This window comes from Cricetulus griseus, chromosome 7, assembly GCF_003668045.3.
Source record: "Cricetulus griseus strain 17A/GY chromosome 7, alternate assembly CriGri-PICRH-1.0, whole genome shotgun sequence".
In the NCBI taxonomy this organism is placed as follows: domain Eukaryota; kingdom Metazoa; phylum Chordata; class Mammalia; order Rodentia; family Cricetidae; genus Cricetulus; species Cricetulus griseus.
The window spans coordinates 123,824,042-123,836,203 of NC_048600.1; the positions used below are offsets into that span (position 1 = coordinate 123,824,042).

Consider the following 12,162-nt stretch of genomic DNA (forward strand, 5'->3'; position numbering starts at 1 on the left):
AGCAAAATATGCTATATGAGAGTCAGGATCAGAGTGTTAGTAATCAGAGAACTAGATAAAATAATGCAGAGAAAACAATTTTAATCAGCCAAATTTCTTCAGGAAAGCTATGATATAAGATGCTGTGGTCTCAGATATGGCAGATGCAGCCTGCACCATCAGCAAAAGCTTCTCCACTGTGGTACATAACAGAGAATGCTTATGGAGTACATTCACTCTTACAATGCCTCTGAATAGATAGAGACACTCATTGAGGATGAAATACTCCAAATTCACGATTACACTTGTAATTTCACCAACATAGAAAGAGCTGGACATCATCGTACATGAGGACATTAACACAATCAGGCAGCAAGTTTGCCTTTTTGGTATGTTTTTTAGTATCCTCCATACCAATGCATACGACAATATATTTTGTGGGGTTTGTTTGTTTGTTTGTTTCCATCATTGGATCATTTAAGTGCTTTACTTAATTGTTGTCTGGCATTTAAAGCAAAAAAACAAAACAAAACAAAAAAAAAAAACTTTAAAAACCTTAGGGGAAAAAGAAAAAAATTTTGACTAGGTGCTGAGTAGTTATTTTAAAAGTCTGTCTATCAAAATCAATATAAAGAGTAAGTGGGCTCAGAATGGCAAGTAATACTGATTAATTTTCAAAGACAAAGAGGTTTTCTGATAAAGATTCCATTCAGTCTCTAAAGTACCACTTTAGGTGGCTTTGTCTAATACCACTAGATGACAGGTATAGTCTGTCTATATTGTAAGCCAAACTGATGATCTATCATTTGTATCATCATCATCATTACAAGTTAACGGTTCTTATTATGGAGTAGAAGCAAACCCAAGGACCTGTTTTCTCATGACTGAAGGATTTATGTGAACATATATTATCAATAGAGATCTAAATGTGTTTCTACTTCCTAAGATAAGTGTGAAGGAAAGATTTATGCTTCTAGTGAGACAGCTGCTCTCTGTGTCACATGGTCAGGCACAATCGAACTTCTCATATAGAGTCTGACTAACATCAGTCCGAAATTATAGGTCGTTGCTCTGGAGGGAGTCAGTAAGAGCTGAACTGTTGTTTCCTTGGAAAATTTTAATCCACAGATGGATCCCAACACCCTACTGCCACAATTTCCAAAACTAATGGTGTGTGTGTGTGTGTGTGTGTGTGTGTGTGTGTGTGTGTGTGTGTGTGTGTGCTAAATAAGGCCTGAGTCAGCCAAAAAGGTAGACTGACTACAGAAATCTGTATCACTCACTGCTCCAAAAAAGAGCATATTTATCCAAGTCCTAATGTTTTGGCAGCCTAGAATTTTCCTAATAGGGACAGTAAAAAGCCATTTTTAAATTAAAATGCACAGTTACTTTCTGTTTTAAATGCAAGGGAGATATGCAAATCTATCTATCATATACTTGAAAACATTTTAGTCAAAATTAAATCCTTCATGTTTGTTTAACTAAACAATGAAGAGAACATGCTCATAAAAATCTAATTTTCCTGAACTTTCTCCTCCAAGATACCTACATTGAGGCCTGCCTGTCATTCATCCAGACCCTGGGCAAGGAGTGAGAGTAAAATGGGTAGTTGACAGAAAGACCAGTGCCTGTATTTTATATTCTTCCTCAGATAAATGTATGCATATAAACAAAAGCATGGAATAGTGTGCTTGTTTGTTTACTCATCTTCCTGTTCTACAAAACTGTCTCGGTCTGGTGTTTATTCACTTTACTGGGTAGAATATTAAAACAACTGCAAACCAAGATTCTAGAAAATACTTACCTTTACTGGGTAGCAGAACTATTTCAAACAGAAAGCCTTACCTGTGGGGGCAGGGGCTGGGGTGTTCATATGGTTTGGAAAATTCTTCACTATCTACTTTGCAGTGACTCACAACACAGAAGAAAGATTAAAAAAATACTAAATGCGTAAATGAGCTGGTAACTCGTCTATGTCTTGGCGAATGAAGAGTTACCCCCACCCCTGTCTCTAGATTTGGGCTACACCCTGGGTACTAACATAGTCATCTTCATTGCAGATTTAATCCAAACTATTTATAAACAATACAGGCCCTAATATTTGATAAAGGAGATCCACCTCCCTTGTGGGAGACAGTATCCTGCTATACAAAGTTTTAAAAGGCAACCCTCAGTAGCAGGACGTGGTGTAAATGCAGTCCCAACAAACGAAATACCATTTGGCTATCAAAACAGTCGCAGGGCTTACATGACCTATTCCACACCCTCCTAAAGTGTCTTGCTCCCAGCTAGGAAAAGAGACAGGCTCAGTGAGGCAAAATGAAAATCTATCCACATTTCACTAGCACCTCCTAGGGGCCACGTGGGGCTATGAGACTAGGTGGCTATCCAGGCAGCAACCCGGAGCGGTTCCTTTCAACTTCCCCATACACACTAGACAACCAAGAATGCGAGATGTTTTGTAGAGTAGTTTGGTGACTCCACGCAAGGGGTTTAAATAAAAGGTACACGAGATGCTTTGGAGCGCTTGAAGCATAATCGTTAAGCCGGACTGCAAACTCCGTGGGAGATAAAGATTCCTAAACCCTATTCTTCTAAGAGCAAAGCTTCACTATAATACCAGCGTAGTCGGGAGGTGGGGAGCGGGGGGGACGACAACTATACACTCACTTTACACACTCACTCAAGGATTCCTTTTTAAACTGTCGGGATGCAAGCGAGGTTAAAGTCGGAGCTGATTTTTGAGGGTCTTCTATAGTCTTGCCGAGTTGCTGGGAAGGAGGGCTGGGAGGCGCTGGTGCGAGGGCAGATCTGAGAGTCTGTAGGAGTTACTGTTCCAGAGAATTCATTACTCTCTAATTGTTCTGATTTTACATGAGCAGAACATGCCGGGCGGTGGTGGAGAAAGAGACTGAGGGCGGACAAGGCGAGAGGAACCAGCGGCTCCCCAACCCCCCCCCCTACTTCCCCCGGAGAAGTTCAGGCGGTTTTCTGTAAGGAATTCACCATCATTCAGGAGGAGAAACAGCCCAGCCAGAGGAGCCATCGCTACACTAAATCTTGCTGGCTACTGAGTGCGGGTCTCGGGACACTTTCGCTGTTTAATTAGCGGATTATTCGCGAGTTGCAGTTGAATGCTCTGTGGTTTTGACGGTCTATATGCAAGAGAAGGGATAGAGGGAGACGCACCCCATTCATTTCCTCCCTGATGAAGATGTCTTTCTTAGGCACTGGCACCTCTTAGGCGCATGCAGGGACGTCTGCAGCCGGCCTCCACCCAGGAAAGAAACTGCGAAGTGTGGGACGCACTAGGAAGCTTTTTGCCCAAGGCCAGGCTGCAATCAGGGAGCGGCGTGGCGGTTGAGCTTCCCACCTGTTGCTGTCCCCGCTGGGCCACGACTTCCTCCTCCCCAGCCCTGAGCTGGACTCTCAGACCAGGCTAGGAAGCTGGAGGAGGCAGAGAAAGCCACCGCAGGTTCCCTGGCTGGTAGAGCTAGGGGCCACCGCTGTAAGGATCCTCCTCCCCCTCCTGGTGGCAGTTCCCGGGCTGGTGGCGAAGCCAGGTGCTCTCCGATTGGCCAGCAGTGGATAGGGGGCGGAGCCAAGAAGGCCGGTTATCACAAGGACCGCCTCAAAAGCTCCCAGGCTATCGCAGAGCGCTCTAGAGCCCTGGCCAGCGCACAGCCTTCCCGGCGCCCGCAAGCAGGGTCTTGGGAATTCTCACTTGCTTCGGCTCACTCTCCTTCACACACAAAAAAAACCTCACTGGATCTTACATGCTTCTGTAATCCCCACTTCCACCCATGTCCCCATGATCCTGTGCCAGCAACAGGTAAGGGCTTCTGTGGTTTTTTTTTTTTTTTCCTCTCCTCTCCTCTTGTCTGTGTGTGTCTATGGCAGTGGAATTGCGCCACAGTCCCCTACCCCTGCTGTCTCCGCTGCTCTGGAGGTGCCCATATGTCAGGCTGCTGTACCGCTTCCCTCTTCAAGCTTTGGAGTCCCGGCTCATTGCCTATATAGTTTGTGTGCGCACCAGAACATCCTCAGAGCTAAAAATACTGAGACATGCTTGGAAGAGTTGAGCAATAGAAACAGATTTCTCTGCAGCATCTGTTTGTGCTCATAACTTCCAATGCACCAGCTGTAGCGAGATACTGGGTTGAGAGGCAAGCAAGAGCCTGAAGCAGGCTCTTTCTCTTACTGGGGGTTCGAGGGCGGAAGAGAAGGTAACTGGGGATTGGAGGTCCCTCTTGAGCACTGGGCTCAGACCACGGAACTCAGCACTTGTTCTAGTTCCTTGGTGTGTGTGTGTGTGTGTGTGTGTGTGTGTGTAGAGAGAGAGAGAGAGGAAAGAGAGAGAGAGGAGAGAGAGAGGGAGAGAGAGAGAGAGAGAGAGAGAGAGAGAGAGAGAGAGAGAGAGAGAGAGAGAGAGAGGTGGGGTGGGGAGGTGGTTACTTCAAATACAGCAGTGTTCCAGAGTCAGAGTTGCAGAGTGAGCATCTCAAGTCTCATCTCAGAGCTCCTTTGCTGAGAAGCAGGGTAGGAGCCCAAGTTGGATTTTAGCCTGACGACCGAAAAACTTTCCCATCCTATGTCAGTCTGTCATTGAAGCACTTTGCTATTCTTAGTAATAATGGTGTAAAGTCCTCATTTGAAGACAGTGTGGTTTTAGGGAAGCTGTGATCAAGGCGACATGACTCTGAAAAAAAAAAAAGGACTGCATCATAACATGGATTCCTTATGACAGTTGGGGGAAAAACCAAGATAGGGAATGGGTAGTCGAACATCTGTCTGGCTCAGTCTGTAGTGGAGACTTGGATGAGACTGTCCTTTTCAAAGGTCTTCACAAACTCTGAATGTATCTCCCAGGAAATAAAGGTATTACTTGATAACCTGTTTTGGCTAAGCAGAGAAGAGAGTTAATTAATATCTCCTTTTGCCATTTGCCATCTTTTCGAATTAATAATTAATAGGCTGTCATAGTTCCTTTTGCTTGCCAGTTCTGTATGTGCTCCATAAGTACCACTACACTTGTTCACCTCATCCTGGTTGCAACTAAGAGCTTTATTTTTATTTTTCATTATGCAGGGAGAAATTCCTCATGCCCAGGAGAGAGATAGGTTACTTCAAGTGTGGTGGAAACAGTGACAGTTGGGGTCAAGGTCATTTCACTTTTTGTTTTGTGCCTAGAACTCCATATTGTGGTATTCTTTTATTTTTATGTTATTGATATCTGTAAAGATACTTGTTTTGCACCTTTGTGAAATTACTTAAACAAATCAGTCAGTCGACACCTTCCAGACACACTCCTTATCAAGACTCTCTGGCCAGCTGTCCTTCTTTGACTCCTGAGTAATTATAAGATTGACCCCATCTTTATCCAAACTTTGGGACATTTTGAGCTTTTTAAAAAGATGTCAATATTTGTTTATGAAACACAGGTCGTCCTTGACATGCAATAGATGCCTAGAGCTGCCACAAACATTGCTGTGTATAAATGTTCGAGGCAGCACTCACGTAGATATAAATGGGTGTCTTCCCTCTCCACTCCCCCCCCCCCTTCTGTTTACTGAGCTTCGCAGAGGTTGCTCTGCAGCAATAGAACTCACATAGCAACTTGTGCCCAGAGCACTCTGGGACTGGTCTGCATGGCGTCAGCTGGGGAATAGCTGCTGAAGCACTCATTAGCAGCCTTCTCACCCAGTACCTTCTCTCCTGCTTTGTCCTATCTTCAGACAGAAACTTACAATTTTACTGAGAGTCCATGACCCTCCTGTGGGACACCGAGATTCTCATTTATTCTTCCCAAGTGCCTTTATCTAGCTTTTCACGTGCTCTACTGAAGGCATTTCCTATATAGAAAAGACTTCGCATTCTCTCCTTTTTTCAGTGTGATCTCCTTACCCCTGCATTTGTGCATCTCTCTCTCTCTCCTTTCCTCCTCCTTTAATGTCTACCTAGGATTGAGGCACTGGACTATTTTTTCCATTGCTTATGCTTAATTTTGGATCAGCCTATAAATAGTCTTAACATGAACAGCACCACATGTAGCCTCTCAATTTCCCAGAAATACTCTCTACCTCATTGGTTATGGCTTGGGTGAAATGATTATCCATGCCCATTGAGTTTAGATCTGATGCCTTACATATCTGGGCTTAAAGGGGGGTTGTATATTACTCACCAAATCCATATCAGCTCTCTGGAGCTATAGCCACCAAGAAGGCAAGAGTATCTGAATATACTACTAGTTTGCTGCTTTTCAGAAAAATTCTTGTAATAAAACTGCATGAAAATCCTATTCTTTTAAAGAGGTTTCCCCATGTGTTTATGAATTGGTGATTCCCCACTGTGATAGGAGAAGGCAAGAGAATTTTCTGCTTGTTTGAGGTCACTGGGACCTGTGGTCAGGTCAACAGCAAAAGCCCAGCCAACTATACAGTTAACTTGTGGGAGTGTAGCAGGTTCTAGACCTTTACAATTGGAACCAGTTCCACAAAAGTCTTAAGACATATGACATGTGTGTGCACACATAGAAGCATTACTCTGTTTGGGTTTGACATGTACTTGACATGGGGAAATTTTCCATTTCAAGGAAAGAAAGGAATGGGATAAAAAAGGTTATTTTTCCTTTCCAGGAAGCACTGGTAAGACCTGAAAATGATGCGCTAGCATGTGGAACAAATTCTGCCATTAGCAATGGAAATGAGACAATAACAGCCCCCTCAGTACATGCTATTTGCAAGGTTCCAAGTGGGGAAAGCTATTCATAGGAAACAGCTATTGTGTGACTTGTGGAATTCAAGCAGATGTCCTAGGATTGAGATTTTGGAAAGTCCTAATTGGGCCTTTGGAGTTCATGGGGTTGTTAGGTTCTTATCTGGAAAGAGGCAGGAGTCACTGTGAAGAAATCTGAGTCTGTTCATGTCCCAACGATGTTAATGCAGCAAAGGCTTCTTTTGAGTAGTGAAAAGGGAGTTAATGGGTGTTAGTTTGTCGTAAAATATTTTAAAGTCAATCGTAACTCAGATACACTCTTTGAAGCAACTCCTTTGTCCCGTTCCCATGTTTTAAAGAAAAGCACACCTGCATTTGGCTTCATGATGCTGTCTCCATGTTCTTGTAGAAACATTTGGTAACATTATGTGAGCCAAATCATCTGAAAATACTAGGCCTCAGAGAGATATGATTCTTTATTCCTTTATCCAAACTCACACTTCATTGGGAAGCAGACAAAACAGTGAAGCAGGTAGAAGGTTGGGAAAGCACCAGGCACTGGAACTTCTTTTTATAAAACAATTCAAAGGCACTTTGAAATAAAGTGTCATTTAGGTATCAAAAGCTGCCAAAATGTAACACACATTGCAATTTCCATGGATGACTAATCTCAAGAAAAATAAGTTGGGGTACATCTTGATAATAATCTAGACGTAACAGGAGAAGTCAGAAGACTAGAACACGACACTTCCAGAGACAATGCACCTTGCCTCTTGGTAAAGGGCTGCATGAAATAAGGAGAAACGGTGGCTTTCTATGTCTGCAGCTGGCTTGGCTGAGAATGGTTCTGCTGACTGATCCATATTCATGTGTCTTTGGGAGAAATCAAAACTGGAGCCCTCTTTCCAAGGCCTCCACACATTTCTGACCCTCTTTATTGTCCCTCTTAAAAACAGGACATGGATTTGGCGGTTCTAAAAGGGGGAAATCACTTTCAGTTTTTAGTTCTAGGCCATATTAATATTAATCTCCTTCTAGACTTTGCTAATACACATTGCATAAAGAAAACACCTTTTACCATTTCATAGTCATTCTTTCCTCTTCTTTTCTTCCTTCCTTCTCCCTTTCTTTCTTTTTTTTTGTTACAGGGAAAACGTAGTTTTTTTATTTTTTTTTAAGTCAACGTAAAGTCAAAGCAAAGTGGCTAAATTATCCCTGGGGCAGAATGAAGCAGTGGGAGGGAGGAAGCTGGAAGTTACTATTGCTTCATGTTAGGTAAAGGTGAGTGCCTTCTCCATAGGAACCTGCAGCAAACAACAGCACTAGAAGTGAAAGTAAGCTGGGTGGCATTCATGTGTTACTTTGATTACAAAGTTGTCGCTGTTGGAGAGAAGGCAGCCTTGGACTCACATGAAATGAGCTCTTGCCTTATCTCAATCCGCTAAAGACCTGGGCCTATGGAGCAGAGGTGGCTTCCTCCCTACCCTGTCATTACATATGGCAATCCCATCTCTGGAGAATTTCAGGACTAATATTGCTAAGCAACAGAATGGCTCTCTATCCCCTAGAGCAAACCTGTGTCTTCAAGTCAGAATCACTTGTATTCAGGGAGATGGTATCAGACATTTTTGCACAGTGCCTGCTTCAAATGTGGGGAGTGATGGAGCATGCCCAAACAGAATCCAGAAGTGAGGATCCATTTCAAATGCTGTAGAGGACTGTCCAACATTATTACAGAAAACAACATTGTCTGTGACCATAGATATCAACCTTGTCAGGGAGGGATGGGACATTCTCTCTTAACACTCATGTAACGGAACTAATATCCAGGCTGTTCCTATAAAATGTTCTGTAGACATATCCTGCTTTTAGAAGCTGGTACAAACCATAGAATCAAAATGATTCTTCTCTTTATTACCTCAATAACCTGGAAGAGAGTAATAGTTGATAGGTAGATATGGATTATAGAATATTCTAGATGGGTGACAAACAGTAGGAGAAAAGGGAACTGAAATTTTGGTGGAATGACTAGGAGAGGCACTTCATCTATGTTCAGTGATTTTAAATCAAAATTTAAAAGAGCATTTATAGGAACAAAGAAAACTCCATACAATCCACTCCAAATAACATTTGTTTGTGTCTTGTTCTGTTTTGTTAAGATGGGGATATTGTCTTAGGCAGCAGGACTCCTTTAAGTATGGCTGTTTTATAATGAGTACTCTCTTCTCTCGCAGGACAAGTTCTCTGGATGTCAGCTGAGTTACTAAGGTAACTATTGCTCAAAAGGCAAACCTTGGTAGAACCCCAAGGTCCTTGGAAGCATCCATCTCTCCTCATTTTTTAAAATTTTTGGTGTGTGTGTCTTCACCGAACATTCAAAACTGTTTCTTCAAAGGGTTTTGCAAAAACTCAGACTGTTTTCTAAAGCAGAAACACTGGCGTCCACAGCAGAAGCAATGGGCAGTGTGCGAACCAACCGCTACAGCATCGTCTCTTCTGAAGAAGATGGCATGAAGTTGGCCACCATGGCAGTGGCCAATGGCTTCGGGAATGGCAAGAGTAAAGTCCACACCCGGCAACAGTGCAGGAGCCGCTTTGTGAAGAAAGATGGGCACTGCAATGTTCAGTTCATCAACGTGGGTGAGAAAGGACAGAGGTACCTGGCAGACATCTTTACCACCTGTGTTGACATTCGTTGGCGATGGATGCTGGTTATCTTCTGCCTGGCATTTGTGCTCTCCTGGCTGTTTTTTGGCTGTGTGTTTTGGTTGATAGCTCTGCTCCATGGGGATCTGGATGCTTCTAAAGAGAGCAAAGCTTGTGTGTCTGAGGTCAACAGCTTCACGGCTGCCTTCCTCTTCTCCATCGAGACCCAGACAACCATCGGCTATGGTTTCCGGTGTGTTACCGATGAGTGCCCCATTGCTGTTTTCATGGTGGTATTCCAGTCAATAGTAGGCTGCATCATTGATGCCTTCATCATAGGCGCAGTCATGGCAAAGATGGCAAAGCCAAAGAAAAGAAACGAGACTCTTGTTTTCAGTCACAATGCTGTGATTGCCATGAGGGACGGCAAACTATGCTTAATGTGGAGGGTGGGAAACCTTCGCAAAAGCCACCTTGTTGAAGCTCATGTCCGGGCACAGCTACTCAAATCCAGAATCACTTCAGAAGGGGAGTATATTCCCTTGGACCAGATAGATATCAACGTTGGTTTTGATAGTGGAATTGACCGTATATTTCTAGTATCCCCTATCACTATTGTCCATGAAATAGATGAAGACAGCCCTTTATATGACTTGAGTAAGCAGGACATTGACAATGCAGACTTTGAAATTGTTGTCATACTGGAAGGCATGGTGGAGGCCACTGCCATGACGACACAGTGCCGGAGTTCATATCTGGCCAACGAAATTCTCTGGGGCCACCGGTATGAGCCAGTGCTCTTTGAAGAGAAACACTACTACAAAGTGGACTACTCAAGATTCCACAAGACTTATGAGGTACCTAACACTCCTCTTTGTAGTGCCAGAGACTTAGCAGAAAAGAAGTACATCCTCTCAAATGCGAATTCATTTTGCTATGAAAACGAAGTTGCCCTCACAAGCAAAGAGGAAGAGGACAGTGAAAACGGAGTCCCAGAGAGCACAAGCACAGACTCACCCCCTGGCATAGATCTTCACAACCAGGCAAGCGTACCTCTAGAGCCTAGGCCCTTAAGGCGAGAATCGGAGATATGACTGGCTGATTCCGTCCTTGGAATATTTACGTTGCTACACAGTCTGTTGTTGGTCAGAGGTCGGAGACAGTTATACAGACCATGGTACTGGTCAAGAGGTGGGTGAAGCGAGCAGCCACAAGAGACTAAGGCTAGCACAAAGGTATCAAGAAAAGACTGGAAGCTGGATGACTAATGTAAAGTGCTTTGCAGGCCTCCGAGTGACCCGATGGCACATATCTGTTGTAGAATAAGTTGTGGGGTTTTAAATGTATTGTTTTGTGTTTTTACAAAACTTGAATATGCAGGCAAGCCTCAGTTTGGGTATTTAACTTACCTGGAATGCTTCTCTTTAGGGGAACAAGAATGATTTTAATGGCATAACACAGGCAAGACTCTGCCTTAATTTTTTGAAAAGCTGCTAACTACATGAACACAAACTGTATTTTTGTTGCAGTGTAGTTTATCTTTTATGTAATTTTAAAAAGTCAGTGTTGAACATTGTTGAAGGTGCACAGTGCGCTTCAAAGTGTCAAGTATTTGGCTATTAACTGCCAAAACGAGAGCCTGATTTTCTGAGGCCAGTAATTTGTTTGCTAAAATTGATCTCTCTCTCTCTGTCTCTCTCTGTCTCTCTCTTCTCCCCACGTTCTCGTTACGTAAGGGCATTATGTAACACTAGCCAAATGGTAGCCTCTGGGTTTTATACTTTTCCTTTCCACGACGCTAATAGGTTATCTCAAAATTTTAGACTACCTAAAATAAATACCAAAGACAATGCACATATTTTTTTGCACAGTGGAGTTTATATTAAAAAGGAAATAAAGCCCCATGGGTTGTCTGGGCAATCCAGACACATTAACTTTGAACCTCAGCAAGATGTTGAACAGCCTGTTCATTCTGTACCTTAGTCTGCAAAAGAACATCAAAGTCGATAAATGTGTGTTTTCAATTCTGTTCTTTTGTGCAGCCTTCTTATTTGAAGGGGAAGGGAAAGGGGGCATGGGTCACTTGTACACATACACTATACTAAAATCATTCTTTCCCTGATAGGTAATGTTGACCAGGCTAATGTATTCAAAGGAGAGAGAGAGAGAGAGAGAGAGAGAGAGAGAGAGAGAGAGAGAGGGAGGGAGACCCATCCCACTTGGACCTTTCTGAGCTTCCTGCTTTCTGCACATTCCAAAGTTTATTCCATAAGAGCAGATCTGGCTTGAACTCTGTTGGTAACCCTGACATCCTCCAAACAGAACCATCCAGCATGGAAGCTAGACAGATTTCAACTTTTGCAGCTGAATCATGGCCTTGATTGTCAGGGCATTTCTAGCCTGGTGTCACATTAGGGAAGATATCTGGCCTCCAGGCTTGTCTTTCTGAGGCCATCTGCAGAGAGACAACATGGGCTGAATATGCCAAAGCAGGGGATTTCCGTGTGTGTGTGTGTGTGTGTGTGTGTGTGTGTGTGCCTGCCACTTCAATGCAAAAATCTACTTTAAAAGGGAGAGGAAAGAGGAAAGCTGCCTCTTCAAAGGCAGAGGGTAGGAGAGAATCTCTCAGTGTTTTAGTGTCTTAGTGAGCCATATAAACACAACACATTTACAAGCTAACAAGTTAAGAGTCTAAAGGGTTATTTCTCTTTGTGTACATACTCATGACTAATGTGACATGGTCATTGTCTCTTGTAAAGTCCTAAAGCAGGTTACCAAGGACATGTTCTTTTCCAGAACCCTCTTCTGCCTCACCTACCTTGG

The 12,162-nt window shown here is 43.3% G+C and overlaps 1 protein-coding gene across 1 annotated transcript; it reads left to right on the plus strand.

The window, feature by feature from the left end:
- Nucleotides 1–3,611: 3,611 nt before the first annotated feature.
- Kcnj2 (potassium inwardly rectifying channel subfamily J member 2) lies at nt 3,612–11,493 on the plus strand. Its single transcript, XM_027425784.2, has 2 exons — nt 3,612–3,811; nt 8,928–11,493. The coding sequence occupies exon 2, from the start codon at nt 9,150–9,152 to the stop codon at nt 10,431–10,433; it is 1,284 nt and encodes a 427-aa protein (XP_027281585.1). The 5' UTR covers nt 3,612–3,811; nt 8,928–9,149; the 3' UTR covers nt 10,434–11,493.
- The last annotated feature ends 669 nt before the right edge of the window (nt 11,494–12,162 follow it).